The 18,186-nt window shown below is 43.6% G+C and overlaps 1 protein-coding gene across 1 annotated transcript in view; it reads right to left on the reverse strand.

Annotated features, from left to right (window-relative positions):
* The window catches only part of hmcn2 (hemicentin 2), a 161,153-nt gene that overhangs the window by 81,895 nt on the left and 61,072 nt on the right, over nucleotides 1-18,186 (reverse strand). Inside the window, exons 22-25 of the mRNA XM_056463400.1 lie at nucleotides 17,970-18,129; nucleotides 12,390-12,517; nucleotides 1,709-1,954; nucleotides 1,371-1,454 (exon numbers count right to left, since the gene is read on the reverse strand). Of these exons, the coding sequence (XP_056319375.1) occupies nucleotides 1,371-1,454; nucleotides 1,709-1,954; nucleotides 12,390-12,517; nucleotides 17,970-18,129 (618 nt within the window). The remainder of the gene's footprint in view (nucleotides 1-1,370; nucleotides 1,455-1,708; nucleotides 1,955-12,389; nucleotides 12,518-17,969; nucleotides 18,130-18,186) is intronic.

The following is an 18,186-nucleotide window of genomic DNA, read 5'->3' on the forward strand; positions in this document are numbered from 1 at the left end:
TGATCAAGTGACTGTTTATGGCAGCTTTTTTTAGTTTTTCATTCATAACGTGTTTCAAACAAATAATATATCAAATATAAAAATTGGAAAAAAATACATTATATGATTCAAATATGTTATTGAACTAATATATTTCAAATATTCATCAAAATATTTTTTTAAACTGAAGCGAAAATAACTTAAAAGATTGTAAAATTGTAAAAAAGAGCAATATTTAAATTAAATATTTGTATTGTTTCCTCCACAGTCCAAAGACAAGTGGTTCATTCAGCTGAGGTGACCCTTGATAAATCAGGAACTAAGGACTAACATCTTTCTATGTAGATTTCAATTATATATATATATATATATATATATATATATATATATATATATATATATATATATATATATATATATATATATATATATATATATGTGTGTGTGTGTGTGTGTGTGTGTGTTGTAATATAAATATTTATAATTATTATTTAAAATGAATATAATGTTTATACTTTTATTATGATAAATTATTAACTGCATAAATATTTGAATCATTTATTTAACAAGGCACTAAATTGATCGAAAGTGACAAAAAACATTAAAAACATTGATCATATCATAAGATAGGTCTAATTTAATCAGACAATATTTCTAAAATCCAGTATTCTATAGACTGAAGTTTAAATTTTCATATTATTAAAGTTTAATAAATAAATCAAATAATCAAAACCTTTAAAGTGCTTATTGCAATCATTTGCTAAACAATTAATTTTCAGCAATAAATTTATGATTGAGACCATCTATTTACTGCAGGCAATTTCCTAAATGATGTTTAACAGAGCAAGGACATTTTCACAGTATGTCTGATTATATTTTTTTCATCTGGAGAAAGTTTTATTTGTTTTATTTCGGCTGGAATAAAATCAGTTTTGGTATTTTCAAAATTATTAGCCCCTTTAAGCTATATTTGTTTTATGATATTCTACAGAACAAACCATTGTTATACAATAACTTGCCTAATTACCCTAACCTGCCTAGTTAACCTAATTAACCTAGTTAAACCTTTAAATGTCACTGTCATCATGGCAAAGATAAAATAAATCAGTTATTGGAAATTAGTTATTAAAATTATTATGTTTAGAAATGTGTTGAGAAACTCTTCTCTCTGTTAAACAGAAATTTGGAAAAAAAATAAACAGGGGGGCTAACAATTCAGGGGTGCTATTAAATCTGACTTAAACTGAATAGGTATCCGATCAAAAAAAAAAAAACGATGAAGTGACCATGTGTAAACAGTGCATGTCTTTTAGAAAGCACATCTCACTTACAAACAAGAACAAACCAAGAAGCAGAGAAGAAAATTCATGTACAGATAGACAACACCTTACCTCGAGCAGGACAAGGAATGAGGACTCTGCTGTTAGCCACACTCTCAATGACTGTCTCTCCATTTGTCTCAAAATAGGGGCCCTCTGTAATCACACACACATCACAAGGTTAACATTAAAGTCTCAACGCCAAAGGTCATCCTAAGGGTCAGAATGGAGCGCACAGGAGTAAGTGAGTTGTGACCATACCAACCAGCAATGTTTACACACTCAAAAACGTCATTATTTAGATTGGCTGGGAACGTTGATTTATTGCCTAAATTGTTTTGGTTTGTAATGAATTCTTTGTGCAATGACAAATGTTTCTAGTTTAAATAGTTTATATACAACAGACGTACCTAATACATCCAGCACAATCTGAATTGTGTCCTGTCCGGCGCTATTCCTGGCTACACATCTGTACGTGCCGCTGTCCGAGTGCTGGACCGCCTGGATCTTCAGCATTCGATCACTGGCCACTGGAAGCCCATTATGAAGCCAGCTGACCTGTGGACTCGGCTCTCCTTGAACCACACACGGCAAAACCACCGTCTGGCCGATCAGAGCCTTTAGAGATGAAGGAGCTGGATGAATCCTTGGTTTAGCTGTTAGGAGAAGAACAATGTTAATGAAAAATGTCTGAACAGGAACACCTTTAATTTGGCCCATCATGGCATACCACAAGAGGAGGGAAAAGGGTGTAAATGAATGCCATCTTTATTCCTAATGTATATTTTTGTTGTAAGATTTCATTGTTGCCTCATTTGAATATCGAGGGAAAGTGCAATTATTTCAATAAGTTGTTTCAAAAAGTGAAACTTGTGTGTTATATTAGTTCCCCTTCGGATGGGGAACTCCAATGCTATGTGGAAACTTCCACTATGGGGATTTCGTCAGAATCCAATCATCTGAAAGAGTATAAAAACGGGCCAATGAAATGCCAATGAGTTGGCAGCGTCAGCGTGCACAGCTGGCGTCAATGACAATCAGTCATGCTATAAAGACGCAGCCAGTGCCATGCTCGACATCCTTTCGCTTTCAGAGCCTTTCACGAAGCTTCTGAGAGAGTCTTTGAGGGTATCTCCAACCTGTGTCTACAGAGAGAGATCGAGAAGCAGCTTCTCCCGGTCCAGAGCGCGTATACGCAGTGGCAGATGGTCGAGCTGGGTATTTCTCCCTTGCCTGGCGTCCTTTGGGTCCGGTCCTCCAAGAGCGGTTTGTATATAGGAAAAAAGCTTTCCTAAAAGAGCAACACGGTCGTGCAGCGCGTCTTTTTCAAGACGTCACTCCGACCGTGCGTTTCTGGATGCGGTGGTTTCCTATCCCCGGATGATGGGCACGAGCACAGCGTTTCATGTCTGGGGGTCCAGCATGTTAATGCGGTGCTCGCGGGCAGTGCATGCCATCACTGATGTCATGTCTGTTGCGCAGTTAAGATCGCGGCTCGCTCTTGCAAAAGAGCCACCCACCCCAGTTGTCCCCCGCACTGCGGTTGGCACTCGGGCAGATCTGAGGGTTTCAGTGAGAGTAAATCCGCCGCCCCCGGGCCGTGGACCTCTCGCTCCTCCACGCGCTCCATCCAAGCTTCAGGTGAAGAGAAGCGCTCCGTCCTTGGATGGTCGCTCTCTCACCTGATGACACCGGGGGTCAGATGTCCATCGCTGCATCGGAGGATGGGCTGTCATTGTCTGATGAGGATGCGAGCCCGCTCGCTCCCTCCCTCCGGGGAGGAGAGCGCCGCGTTAGCATCTAAAAAGCAGACGTGATGGCCGTGCTTTCTCGGGCTGCTTCGGCCGTGGGTCTGGTGATGGTTTATCCCCCAGCCCCGCGGCCGGACCGACTAGATGGGTGTATGTGGAGGATATAAGGAGGCAAGACCTTCAAAGCCTCCCGTCCCCTTCTTCCCGGAAGTGCACAGTAAACTCACGCTGTCCTGAGGGCACTTTTTTCTGCCCGATCTGCGTGCGCTTCCATCCTCACCATCCTTGGAGGTTGGGCTGTCAAGGTCTGACGAGGATTCGAACCCGCTCGCTCCCTCCGGGACTTTGAGCGCGGCGTCGAATCCAGAAGCAGACTTTGCGGCTGTGCTTCCCCAGGCTGCTTCGGCCGTGGCTCTGGAGATGGTTTATCCCCCAGCTCCGCGGCCGGACCGATTAGAGGGGTGTGATGTGGAGGATGAAGGCGAGACCTTCTAAGCCTCCCCATCCCCTTCTTCCTGGATGGGCACAGTAGGCTCACGCAGTGTGCTGCATGCGCCTTCCCCCTCACCATGCAGCGCAGGCGCTGGCCCGGCTGCGCGAGGATGGTTCTGACCCAGGACTGAGCATGCGCTCCGCACCGCAACCGACTATGCTCTTACAAAAAAAAAAAAAAAAAGTCGGCTGTGTGTGCCCTGGGAAGGACGATGATCACATCCGTGATCCAGGAATGCCACCTCAGGTTAAGCCTGGTGATGTGCGTGACGTTGACAAAGTTCGCTTTCTTAACTCACCCATATCCCAGGCTGGCCTGTTCGGCGACACTGGCGGTGAATTCGCCCAGGAATTCACGCCGGTGATAGAGCAGTCGGAGGCGATGGGCGAGGTCTCTATCGGCGGGATTGTATGACCGCTCCCCCCCGCCGAGCCATCCACATCCACTGCTTTTTCGCCGAGGACGCCCGCCCGCAGTTTTTCTTCGCCGCCCCCGCCTGCGCCTCCGGCCACGCGGCTGCGCCGAGCATCGCACCGGCAACCAGCGTCCCCCGCCCAGGGCGCCGCTAAGTTCGGTAAAACGGACCGCGAAGCGTCCCTGAGGCGGGCCATCTGGGGAGGAGGGAATTTGCTCTTTCCCCGCTGGAGGGCGGGGCACGTTATTTAAAGGCGTAAAAAAAAAAAAAAAAAAAAAAAAAAACGCCATCAAAATCCTCAGTGAAAGAGCACTTTTCCCCTCCTCCGGATGTGACAGCCCGAACACTGCCAGTCTGGGACGCTATGCCTTCCAGCTCGCAGGATCGGTGCATTTCGCCAATGGCTCATGGAGCACGAGAGAACGGTCTCCTTTCTCTCCACTCCCAGCCCTCTCCTGGAGTTTGAGTGCGAGACGAGAACATCTCCTCTCCTGCTCTCCTGTGGGACCCCAGCGCTCCCCGGATGAGCCCACTCACTCCACGCTGCCCCGCCGCTGGCACGTCAGCGATCGTGCGGGTGGGACTATTTGCGGGGGCTCTGCCTGCCTGGTTAGCGCGGGCCAGCCCATCGCAATGGCTCATCCATACGACCAGACTCGGCTATGCGATTCAGTTCGCTAAACGGCCTCCCAGGTTCACGGGCGACCAGGGTCAGTCCTGCGTCCGCCCCTGTCTTGCGAGAGGAGATTGCTGTCCTCCTGGCGAAGGATGCAATCGAGCCGGCCCTCCAGCCGAGATGGAGCGCGGGTTTTACAGCCCGCACTTCATCGTGCCCCAAAAAAAAAAAAAAAAAAAAAAAAAAAAAAAAAAAAAGCGGTGGGCTATGGCTAATCCTATATCTGCACATTTTGAACCGCTGCCTTCACAGGCTGCGCTTCGGAATGCTTACGCAGATGCGCATCACGCGATGCGTTCGTCCTCAGGATTGGTTTGCAGCAATAGATCTGAAGGACGCGTATTTTCATATCTCCACACTTCCACGCCACCGGCAGTTTCTGCGGTTTGCGTTTGAAGGTCGAGCGTGGCAATACAAGGTCCTCCCCTTCGGGCTCTCTCTGTCTCCGCGAGTTTTCACCAAGCTCGCGGGGGGTGCCCTCGCGCCCCTTCGGCTCGCCGGCATCCGCACGCTCAATTATTTCGATGACTGGCTGATTTTTAGCCCACTCTCGGGAGCAATTGATTATGCACAGAGACAAGGTGCTCCGGCACCTCCGCCCGTTGGGGTTTCAGGTCAACCGAGAAAAGAGCAAGCTCGCCCCCGTGCAGAGCATCTCCTTTCTCGGGTTGGAGCTGGACTCGATCACTATGGAGGCGCGCCTCTCACGAGAGCGCGCCGAGGTAATGCTGAACTGTCTGAGAGAGTTCGACAGGAAAAAAAGTGGTCCCCCTGAAATTATTTCAGAGGCTCCTGGGGCATATGGCATCCGTAGCCGCGGCCACGCCGCTCGGATTGCTCCATATGAGACCACTACAGCATTGGCTTCACGATCGGGTCCCCAGACGCGCATGGCACGCGGGCCCACACCGAGTGACTGTCACTGCGCTGTGTCACCGCACCCGCACCCCCTGGAAAGGATCCCTCCTTCCTACAGGCCAGTGTGCCCCTAGGTCAGGAGTCCAGGCAGGCTGTCATTTCGGCAGATGCCTCCAGTATGGGGTGGGGGGGCCGTGTGTAGCGGGCATGCTGCTGCGGACCTGTGGAGGGGAACCCAGCTGCATTGGCATATCAACTGCCTAGAGCTGTTGGCAGTGTTTCTCGCTCTGCGCCGCTTTTTACCGGTGCTGAGGGGGCAACACGTGCTGGTCAGGATGGACAGCATGGCCGCGGTAGCGTATTCCATCCGGATGGGGGGTATACGCTCCCGCTGCATGTCTCAGCTCGCTCGCCGTCTGCTCCTCTGGAGTCATACGCGGCTGAAGTCGCTGCTTGCTATTCACACCCCGGATGGGCTCAACCGTGCGGCCAACAGGCTCTCACGGCAGCTCCTTCCCCGGGAGAATGGCGACTCCACCCCGAGTCATGCGTAAGTATGCACTCCCCCCAGTGAGCCTACTCGCGCAGTTTCTGTGCAAGGTCAGGGAGGACGAGGGGCAGGTCTTGCTAGTTGCGCCCCTGGCCCAACCGGACCTGGATATCAGAACTCTCCCTCCTCGCGACGCCCCCCCTGGCGAGTCCCTTTGAGAGAGGACCTACTCTCTCAGGGACAGGGCACCATCTGGCACCCTCGCTTAGTTCTGTGGAACCTCCACGTGGGGTCCATAAGACGCGACGAGGAAGACTTAGGTAACCTACCGGTGGCGGTGGTTAATACCATCACTCAGGCTAGTGCACCCTCTACGAGGCATGCCTACGCCCTGGAGTGGAGTCTATTCACTGAGTGGTGCGCTTCTCGCCGAGAAGACCCCCGATCTTGCCAGATCAGTGTTGTGCTTTCTTTCCTTCAGGACAGGTGGAGCGAAGGCTGTCGCGCTCCACACTGAGGGTTTACGTGGCCACCATCTCCGCTCATCATGGTGCGTGGATGGCGGCACCGTGGGGAGGCATAACCTCATCATCCAGTTCCTCAGAGGTGCGAGGCGGATGTTTTCCCCCGCCCCCCTCTCATACCCTCTTGAGATCTCGCGGTAGTGCTACGAGCCTACGTGGGGATCCCTTCGAACCACTCGACTCAGTATCCTTGAGATTTCTGTCCTTGAAGACAGCTTTGCTGGTCGTGTTGGCATCGGTTAAGAGGGTTAGGTACCTGGAGGCATTTTCGGTCAGTGACTCGTGCCTAGAATTCGGGCCGGCCTACTCTCACGTTGTCCTGAGACCCCGGCCCGGCTATGTGCCCAAGGTTCCTACCACGCAGTTTAAGAATCAGGTAGTGAGCCTGCAAGCGCTGCCCGCGGAGGAGGCAGACCCAGCCCTTTCATTGTTGTGTCCTGTTCGCGCTTTGCGAATATATGTGGACCACACTCAGAGCCTTAGATCCTCTGACCAGCTCTTTGTCCATTACAGTGGTCGGCAGATGGGAAGTGCCGTATCTAAACAGAGGTTGGCCCACTGGATAGTGGATGCCATCTCCCTCGCCTTTGGGCCAGGGTGAGCCGTGTCCCCCGGGGATGAGAGCGCACTCCACTGCGGAGCATCGCATCCTCCTGGGCGTTAGCACGCGGCGCCTCTCTGACAGACATTTGTAGAGCTACGGGTTGGGTGACACCCAATACATTTGCAAGGTTACAATCTGCGAGTGGAGCCGGTTTCCTCAAGGGTATTAGGCAACCCTTGGTGATTGAGGAAACGATTCGGTTGAGGTGTCGAAACACGCTTGCTGCGCCACTCTCCCTAACCCGGAGATACGTGCGCTTTTTCAGCTTTGTCAGTTTAGTTCCCCATTTCTTTGGCGAACCCTGCAGAGTTCCTCCGAGGCCCCCAGCACCTGACTCAGCGGAGGAGTCAGGTGTTGGCCCGTTACGTTGTCGGCATGCCCGCTGGTCAGCCCGCGTTCTGGGTATAGGTGCCTGCTATGTGTGATCCCCGCTGGCGATCCCATACGTTCACTCAGCCACGGTATAGTCCCCCCTTCTAGGGCAGGCTCGTGTCTTCCCTCCCCGCTAACCATCCTTATGCAAGGACTCCCCATCTCTGGGCTAGTCCATAGGTTGTCACCAGGTCTCCCCTCTGGGTAACAGGTGAGCTCCGCAGCGTCCTCCCTATCGGGACTGAACGCTTTCCCAACGTACTGTCGTATCAAAACCTATTTTACTGGGTTATTGCGACTCCCCGAAAAACATAACTGTTCTGAACAGGTAAGTGAGGGCCAGGGGACACGTTGGAAGACTGTGTCTCGGGGCGTGGTAGGTGCGCTCGCTCTACTGCGTGGCACACCCTTCGCCAGGGACGCAGTAAGGTTCTTTCGTTGTGGCGTTTTCCATAGATTTCCCCATAGTGGAAGTTTCCACATAGCATTGGAGTTCCCCATCCGAAGGGGAACGCTACGGTTACTAAAGTAACCCTTCGTTCCCCGAGGGGGGGAACGGAAATGCTATGTTCCTTCGCCACAACGATTGTCCCTTAGCTGTTGAGCGTGAAAGTCTCTTCAGCTAGAAAAGGATGTCGAGCATGGCACTGGCTGCGTCTTTATAGCATGACTGATTGTCATTGACGCCAGCTGTGCACGCTGACGCTGCCAACTCATTGGCATTTCATTGGCCCGTTTTTATACTCTTTCAGATGATTGGATTCTGACGAAATCCCCATAGTGGAAGTTTCCACATAGCATTTCCGTTCCCCCCCTCGGGGAACGAAGGGTTACTTTAGTAACCGTAGCGTTCACTACACACAAAGTGAAATATTTCAAACCTTCATTTGATACAATTTTAATGATAATGGATTAAAGATGGGGCGACGTGGTGGGTAGTGCTGTCACCTCACAGCAAGAAGGTCACTGGTTCAAGCCTCGGCTGGGTTAGGGGGTGTTTTTGTGTGGAGTTTGCATGTTCTCCCCGCATTTGCGTGGGTTTCCTCTGGGTGCTCCGGTTCCCCCCACAGTGCAAAGACATGCGGTACAGGTGAGTTGGGTAAGCTAAATTTTCCGTAGTGAATGAGTGTGTATGGATGTTTCCCAGAGATGGGTTGCAGCTGGAAGGGCATCCACTGCGTAAAACATATGCTGGATACGTTGGCGGTTCATTCCGCTGTGGCGACCCCAGATTAAAAAACGGACTAAGCCAAAAAGAAAATGAATGAATGAATGAATTAAAGATGGAAAAAAAACAAATCCAATAAAACAAGAATCTTAAAAGTGTGTTAATGTACTGTATTATGTACTTTGTTGGGCCTCCTTTGCACTAATTACAGCATCAAGGCAGCATGGCATGGAGGCGATCAGCCTTTGACACAGTTGAGGTGTTATGGTAGCCCAAGTTGCTTTGATTTCGGTTTTCACCTCATCTGCATTTCGAGATCTCTGTTCCCTCATCTTCCTCTTGACAATAGCCCAAAGGTTTTCAATGGGGTTTAAGTCAGGTGAGTTTGCTGGCCAATTAAGAACAGGGATACTTACCATGGCTATTAAACCAGGTACTGGTAGATTTGGCACTGTGTGCAGATGCCAAATCCTACTGGAAATTAAAATCATCCTCTCCAAAAAGCTTGAGGAAGCAGGAAGCATGAAGTGCTCCAAAATGTCTTGGTAAATAGCTGCGTTGACTGTGGACTTGATAAAAGACAATGGACATGGCTCTCCAAACCATGACTGACTGTGGAAACTTCACAAGCAGCCTCCAGACTCTGGGATCTTGATTTCCAAATGAAATACAAAATTTGCTTTCATCTGAAAAGAGGACATGGGACCACTGTGCAAAAGACCATTACTTTTTCTCTTTAACCCAGCACAGAAGCTTCTGACGCTGTTTTTGGTTCACGAGTGGCTTGACGCATGGAATTCTACAGCTGTAGCCCATGTCAGCTGTAGCTGCTAGCCTCAGTCGCTCTTGCTTGACAATCCTCTCAATTCTGCAATCATACTTGTACACCTTTTCCAGCCACATTTTCCCTTTCTCTGCACTCTATTAATATACTTAAATACTGCACTCAGTAAGCACCCAACTTCTTTTGCAATTCTTTTTTAAGACTTTTCCTCTTCATGGAGGGTGCCAATGATGGTCTTCTGCACAACTGTCAAGTCAAGCAGTCTTGATTCAAGCTGTCTCCCCATGATTCTAAAGCCTACTAGGCCAGACTGAGACAATTTGAAGGCTTTGCATTAATTAGCGGACTAGATTGAGACAAAAAGAGTCTACAATGTTTAATTTTGTCATGATATTCTAATTTTGTGAAATACTGCATTTGAGTTTTTTCATCTTTAATCCATAAATCATTAAAATTGAATAAACTGAAGTCTTGAAATATTTCACTTTGTGTGTAGTGAACTAAAATAACACACAAGTTAAATTAATTAAAATTAGCAAAATGTGAATAGTGAATTAGAAACAAATTATTGAAATAAATAGACTTTCCCTGGATATTCAAATTTTTTGGCACATACCGGCAAATTAATATTTCTTTTAGGCCTTTGAACCTCTTGACTTTTGGCTTTAGAGATTTGGGAAGCTCTGCCAAAAGTTTGAGGAAAAGATTTTATCAGCTTAAAAAAATAAGTATCTTAAATTGAAAATGTAATTGAAAATATGCTAAAATTCGAATAATACATTACAACTGTAAATAGCTGCATTCAGTTTTGATAGATTTAAAAATATAGTATATATATTTCTGTGATGTCAAAGCTGATTTGCAGCATCATTACTCAAAATCTTTAATGTCACACAATCCTTCAAAAATCATTCTAGTATGCGGATCTAAAAACATTTTTTTAAATATTAATATCAATGTTGGAAATGATTATGCTGCTTAATATTATTTGTGGAAACTGTATAATGTTTGGGTGCTATAAAATTTGAAACATGGAAATGACATACTGTGAGCTTTAAACACCATTGTTTCCTTGTTCTAAAAAAAAGTAAATCCTGTGAGTGTAACGTCCCGGTGAAAAACAGGCCAATCATAACAAAATATCAACTCTGTCGAACTGAAATGAAATGGGATCATTAATATGTCATTTGCCAGGCAGCACCTGCCACATTTCCTAGATTACAATAATAATATTTTTCCACCTATTTTTAATGTTTACACACTACAGGTCAAAAGTTTATGGTCCGTTTTTTTTCATGTTATTTTTTTAAAAAAAAAACTATGAGGAAGTTCCAAACATTTCGGGTCACGGCACTAGCAATACTGTAAACAAAAAATGCAGGAAATACCAAGATAGTTACATGAACTATGGAATTATTCCATTTTCTCGAAGCAGAGTCCCTGACCCAGCCACAGTGCATTATCTTTGCCAAATTTCTTGCTAACGAATGCATGAGGCTGTCCAAATTAATAAGGCATTTGCAGACAACTCATCTCCAATACCGCAAGGTGTACACAAATGGCCTACTGATGTTTTGCTTTTATATTTTACATTAGGCTATTTTTTTGTGCATTAACATATCTAGATATAATAATAAACATACAGTTTGTTTGAAGACAACATTTTTGGTCATATCTACTGCAAACTTATATAAGCGATAATATCATTAAAAGTGGAGGGGGGGCTTTACAATATTTTCCAGGGGAAAAGGGGATCTCAGGCAAAAAAAGGCTGGGAACCACACATTTGTTCACATTTGTAATAATATTATAACTGCAAACTATCACTGCACCATGGTACCATCACAGTATTTTTTGTTCACATGATACAGTATAAACTATTCGATGACAAATCAGGCAACTGAATAGAAACATTGTGGAGTTATCAACATTAGGAGTTTATCAAGCTAAAAGTCATAGTTAATGGTTTGTTAATAGCAAAGAGTGGAAAGAGTTCTTCCACAGCGGAATGAATCTCCAACTTATCCAGCATATGTTTTACGCAGCAGCCGCAACCCATTTCTGGGAAACATCCATACACACTCACTCACAGTCATACACTACGGGCAATTTAGCCTACCCAATTCACCTGGACCGCATGTCTTTGGACTGTGGGGGAAATCGGAGCACCCGGAGGAAACCCACGCGAACGCAGGGAGAACATGCAAACTCCACACAGAAATGCCAACTGACCCAGCCAAGGCTCAAACCAGCGACCTTCTTGCTCTGAGGCGACAGCCCTACCTACTGTGCCACTGCGTCGCCCTTAGAATAAAAGTACATAGTATTATACTGTGAAAAGCTGATGCGTTTACATGCAATATGTTTGTTAGTGTGTGTGTGTAAACGTTACATTCTTTAGTGCATTTAGTGATTGTTTAAGGCCATTTGGCAATTTCAGTCATCATACAGTCGACATCTTCATTCATCAGTTACATACATTCTAAAAAGTTTCTGGGTCATTGATTGTAAAGATTTTGGACATCTTCTTGGACACTTTTAGTGCTTCCTAACAGTTTTTTTTATAAAGCGCCCATGTCTTGAGGTTGTTCAGTATGATGTGAATGACTTTTCTGTGTCCAATTTGATTGGAGAGGAATCACAGGACTGATGTTTTACTTAGCCAATCCACGTAGACAATAAAAAACAAAGTAGTGACTGCAAAATGTACTCAAGGGAAAGTAAAAGAACACATTTAAAACTATTTAGTAAATTACAATTCCTGAGAAAAACTATTCAATTACAGTCAATTGAGTATTTGTAATTTGTTACTTTACACTACTGGTTAATAGCAAGAATTGTACCTCAAAATAAAGCATGAACTAATTTGAAAAACTCTATGTAAATTTGCATTCCATTTCATTCATTTTGACTGTTCTTTTTTCCATCAATAAATCTTGGCAATATTGGATTGTACCTTGTACTTGTAAATTATAGGTGAGTGAGACGTTTCCAGCTGGATTGACTGCAGAACAGGTGTAAAGTTTACTGTCCACCACCCTCACATCACTAATCTTCAGAGAACCAGACGGCAGCACGGTGAACCTGCGTAACAAGAGGTCAAAGTTCAGTCTGTGAGGTCTGGTTTACAGTAAGTGCATCTGTAAAATGTGGTGTATATGAAATGCTCCTGTGTATAAGCACACGCAAGCTGGTTTCTATCTTGCGCAATTGAAACCGATTGAGAAAATCAGCCTGGTTCCATTTGGACATTTTGAACATGTGCTTAGCAACTTTATTATGGCAACCTAAATACAAATACAACTAATAAATCCGAAAGGAAGTTACAAGCTTCAATATTCAATTAACCCCATTGGGAAAAAAAGCCATGCTTCTCACAGCCCTTTTCAATAGTTTAATGCTGAGGTTTCTAAATAATGGATCACACTTAAGTTTCATACCCAACACTGACTTTACGTTGATTTAAACATCATTTCAGTTACAGTTTATTTTGTGACTATAAGTAACTTTCCACCTAAATGTCAACTGGCACTCATTAGAGTATTAATAGGCTGTTTAGATGAGGTTTAAATGAAAAAGTCTGCATGCTTGTAAATGTATGTACAGTACAGTCAGCAAAATGTCTGTCTGTAGACCATCAAAGTGTTAGCAGATATTAGGCAGAGTTTACAAATACTGTAACAAATGCTAGCTGACATTAGGGGCATAAACATTCATTCATTCGTTCATTCATGTTCTTTTCGGCTTAGTCCTTTTATTAATCTGGGATCGCCACAGCGGAATGAAACATCAACTTATCCAGCATGTGTTTTACACAGCGGATTCTCTTCCAGGCACAATACAACACTGGGAAACACCCATACACTCTCACATGCACACACATACACAATGGTCAATTTAGCTTATTCAATTCACCTTTAGCGCATGTCTTTGGACTGTGGGAGAAACTGAAGAAGCCGAATGAGACCCACGAGAACACAGAGAGAACATGCAAACTCCACACAGAAATGCCAACTAACCCAGCCGGGGCTCGAACCATTGACCTTCTTGCTGTTGAATGATCTTGATACCCACTGTGCCGCCCTAATAAACCATTTAATTTAGAATTTTTAAGATAATTTAAAATCCTATGCTGGACTAAGCAGCATTGCGCCCGTTTCACATGGGGCGTCAGCATTAATAGTTTCTATTCACTTTGAATAGGTGATGTAAAGTGTTGCCGAACTAAATTGTTAGTCCATCGGCGCCATGTCAGCATGTGTTGCTCACTGCAGAAGTGTTCAACTTTTCAGCGCCAATGGAAGCATCAGCCAATCAGATCACTATATGCAAAAGCCCCAGCTTAGACAGTAGTCAATTGCGGTTTCATTTCATTGGCTGATGCTTTTATGACAATTTTATGACCCCCTTTGTCAAGCATTTTGCTAAAGCCCCATGTGAATGTACTGTTGTTGTACATTTTTGTCATTATAATTTTCTTGTATCATAGTTACATTGACTGCCAAATCAAACATTTATTATGAACTCAGTATCAGATTGACATTTCATTAATTTAAATTAAATATTTATTTCGTTTGTTTTATAATTATTTAAGTTTATGTCAAGAAGGTTATCACTTGATTGAATGGGCGTTATAAGTGATTATCAGCTGATATGGGCCAGTAGGGGCCTTCTGCGCCTACTGGTAGGCTCAGAAGGCTGTTATCATCCATTCACATGGTTAATCCGCTACACTAAAAGAGAAGACTCCAGATCCAGATGTGTTTTTACATTACTGAGATGGTTGGGTTTAAGGTTGTGGTAGGGGTAGATATTAATAAAACCATTATTGGGAAATTTAACTAACAATATAAAAAGGTCTTGTTAACTTCCGGCCACCGTTGTATGTGATCCATGGCTGATTAATGGATGATAACAGCCTTCTGCGTCTACTAATAGGCGCAGAAGGCCCCTACTGGCCCATATCTATCAGCTGATAACCACTAATAATGCCCATTTAATCGAGTGATAACAACCATTGTTAAAACAGCTGTTTATGGATGCCAGCTTGATAACGAATATGTCTGAAATAGCATCAGTTTTAGCATAATGGCAGAATAATGATAATAAGTATGAATGTTAGTGTAACTTTTTGGTGTAGTCTGCAGCCATAAGTTAAAAATAAGTTCTTTCAGCAAGGTTTATGTTTAATTAAAGAACTTGTAACATATTGCAGCTCAATACTTTGTTTTATCAAGTAACTGTTTTATCAAGTAACTGTGTAATAAGCAGGACAATGCACATTCAACTGGTAGTTCTCGCAGAAAAATAAACTGACAACTGAATATTTTTGTACATATTTGATTGATGCTGTCTCTAGATCTTCTTTGATTATTATTTTTTTACAAAAGCATGACAGCTGCCAACTTGAACATGTACCATGAATATTTCTGAAATGGCTTAAGTTTTGGACTGGCTGTTTCTTTTTTCATTGTTTTCATCAACAAAGCATTATGGCTGCCAACTTAAATATTTTTACAATATCTTCTGAAACAGTTCAGTTTTTATCTTCCTGTTTTGTCCTTTTTCTATTGTTATTATTTTTGCAAGGCATCATAGCTGTCAACTTACAATTTACAATGAATATTTGTGAAATAGCATCAGTTTTGGAGTGGCTATTTCTTGTGTTCTATCTTGTTTTTCATGGCTGTCATATTTTCTGAAATATTTATTTATATTTAGTCATTTCTGAGTTTCTTTTAGATATTTTGTTATTTATTTTACAAACCATCAAGGTGGTATATAAAACATACTAGCATCCAAAAATGTACACACATTTAAAGACTAGATCCACTGAATACCTATAGTTTGACAGGATAACATGATAATATGCAAAAGTATTTTTCCCAAAAAACAACAAAATCCAGTTTGTGGTGTGGCTTAAAACAGGCTGAAATAATTGGACTGTGGGTAATAAAGGTAATCTGGAGAGCTTGTATTGCAGAAAGAGAAAGAGAAAGAGAAAGAGAAAGAGAAAGAGAAAGAGAAAGAGAAAGAGAAAGAGAAAGAGAAAGAGAAAGAGAAAGAGAAAGAGAATAATGGAGAAAGAAGCTAAAAGTTTACAAAATTCCAGGTTAAAGCCATCTGGTGCCCCCACATATCCCACAGTCACCCTGAGTGTAGATTAAACACTCTTTCCACACACAATCTTCTTTCCTGTGTGGCAGATGTCTCTGGAGTGGCGTGTTATTCTCGTCAGGCAGACCGAGACATCGACATGCTGTTTTATGAGACAGGAAGCTCCTGGAGATTCAAACATTATGCAGGCTACACTTCTTCCTCTGTGACTATCACTCAAAGCACACACACAGACACACACACACACACAGTCATCCACAGGTCTCATTCTTTGTCTTAGCAGGAATACAGTGCCTCACCGTTCCAGTAATTCCCTACTCTTACAGAAATACCACACTACCAAATCCTAAAGCTGTCATCCATACATTCTAGCTCTACCTACAGGTTTCTGCTGTATTCTTATGACTAATGCCATCTACATGCGTCAACCACATCTAAAATAAATCTGAGAATCTAATTCCGATTCGTATACCTCAAGACTCACTGCAATAAGTTTACTGATTAGTATTTTATGAACTTCCTATCTGTTTTCCATTTAACTTCATGATTTTACTAAATTCTGCTTGGAGGTCTGACGCATGTGGCACACAACGTTTGATTGAATAAATTGATGAAACTCTCAAAACACAAAATTGTTTCTGAGACAAGATGCCTGTACTTACTTAAGCTAAATAAATGAAAGTCTCAGTCCAACAGGATGAAATCGAATGTGTCTCCTTCATAACAGATCACCAGTGGTTCTTGCTGAATCTGTTCTGGCTCTTGTTGTTCTCCAGAGGAGTTGAAATGAAGTAAGACAAGTCAGCTGGGGAGAATTCTGACACAGCTGAAGGCTTTTATAGAGGGCTACATCACCTCATCAGGACCTATTACTTTACAGCAAGAAAACTTCATCACTCATCATCAGAACATATTTTTACCATTTATTACGCAGAGCCTTATTCTTGAAGCTAATAATGTGCAAATGGTTTCAGTTTAAAACGCCGCATAATTTTTTGGTTTTGTTAACCAGTTTCTGTGACACAGTTTCGTTTTTTATATAAATCTTGAGATAAAACATCGAAATAAAACAAAAATGTGCATCTTTTGACAAACTTCATTCACAAAAATATTTACAAAAATTCATATAAGTTTTAAACCACACAAGGGTCACAAGCAATTATGACTTAGAGTGAATGTTTAGGCATATTCATGAAAATTGTAACGTTTTTAATTCAAGTCTTAAAGCAATAGCAATTCAATGATAAAAAAAAAACTTTAAAAACGTTTAGGCTGAATAAGTAGTTGAACTATAGCTCTATTGATTACCAAAGCTGCATTTTATATGATCAAAAGTACTGTAAAAACAGTAATGTTGAGTAATGTAACTTTTTGATTCATTTATTACTGTGATGACCAAGCTGAATTTTCAACATTATTTCATTACATTATTACTCACATTATTATTTTGTCTGGTTCCGTCTGGACCAAAAAGCTATGCGTGAACACACCAAACGGATGAATGCCAACTAAAACGAGAGTACGCATTCTTGGACTGCATGAGAGGACGTGTCTTTCTGCATGGTGGGAGGCAGTAGTCAATGAGTGACCAGAACACATGTGCAAACAAAGTAGCATTTAGTACCATTATCACAGTAATTGTCACTCACCACAGAGAGATTCACTACTGCAAATATGTGTGATAATCTAATAATCAATATCATCTGCAAATATTTAAGAAGTGAAGTTTAATATTTCGAGAGGAGCAGGTGCTCATGAATGACCCAGCTGGCCCACATTAGCTAATCATGATCCTCCAATCAAAGGATCCCAAGTCACTATATATATTCTCATTTCCTTTCTACAACTATCTTTATCTGGAAGAAACCACCCTCCTCCCACCTTTATCCAGAATGGGCAGCATGGTGGCCAAGTTACTAGAACAGTTGCCTTACAGCAACAATACCATGGGTCTGCATGGGTTTCCCCCGGGTTCCCCAGTTTCCTCCCACTGTCCAAATATGCTTTGTATTATAGACAAAATAGGCCTAAGTCTCTTTTTCTAAATGTCTTACTCTCGTGAAGTTCACCTAAGCCTCAGCAGTGGGGGAATGTTGAGATCGACCTGAGTTCAATCTCCCCTCGCCCTGCAAAAGGGAGGGACCCCTGGGCTCGAGGATCCCTTGAGCTCAGGGCATTTTCCTGGGACAACATGCCAAACAAGCTATGTTTAACCCAATGAGAGGTGACATGTGGAACACACCAAATCAACTAGCCTGATGGATGACTGACGGACCACCAAAGCCCAATGGCTAACTATTGGCTTGGTGTGTCCTGGCCCTAATATGCTAATTTGCTCCTGAAGAAAGCTTTTGAATAACAATTTGTGTCTTGGTAAATTCATATAATCAATATGGTGCACAACAGGTTTATTTTTTACCATGCTGTGACAGGAGGTATGGTCTGGCCACTTCTGCTCCAAGTAACCAGAGGCGTAGGGCTTCCCTGAACTTCACATGGAAGGATGACCTCAGATCCAACCTCAGCTGCCATTTTAACCGTCACCTGTGACCCATCAGCACCAACAATCCTTGGTTTGCCTGTTGGATTGAGAAATTAGGGAAAAAAAAACGTTAAATGCTCATTAGCTTTGGAGT

Source organism: Danio aesculapii, chromosome 8 (genome assembly GCF_903798145.1).
Source record: "Danio aesculapii chromosome 8, fDanAes4.1, whole genome shotgun sequence".
Classification (NCBI taxonomy): domain Eukaryota; kingdom Metazoa; phylum Chordata; class Actinopteri; order Cypriniformes; family Danionidae; genus Danio; species Danio aesculapii.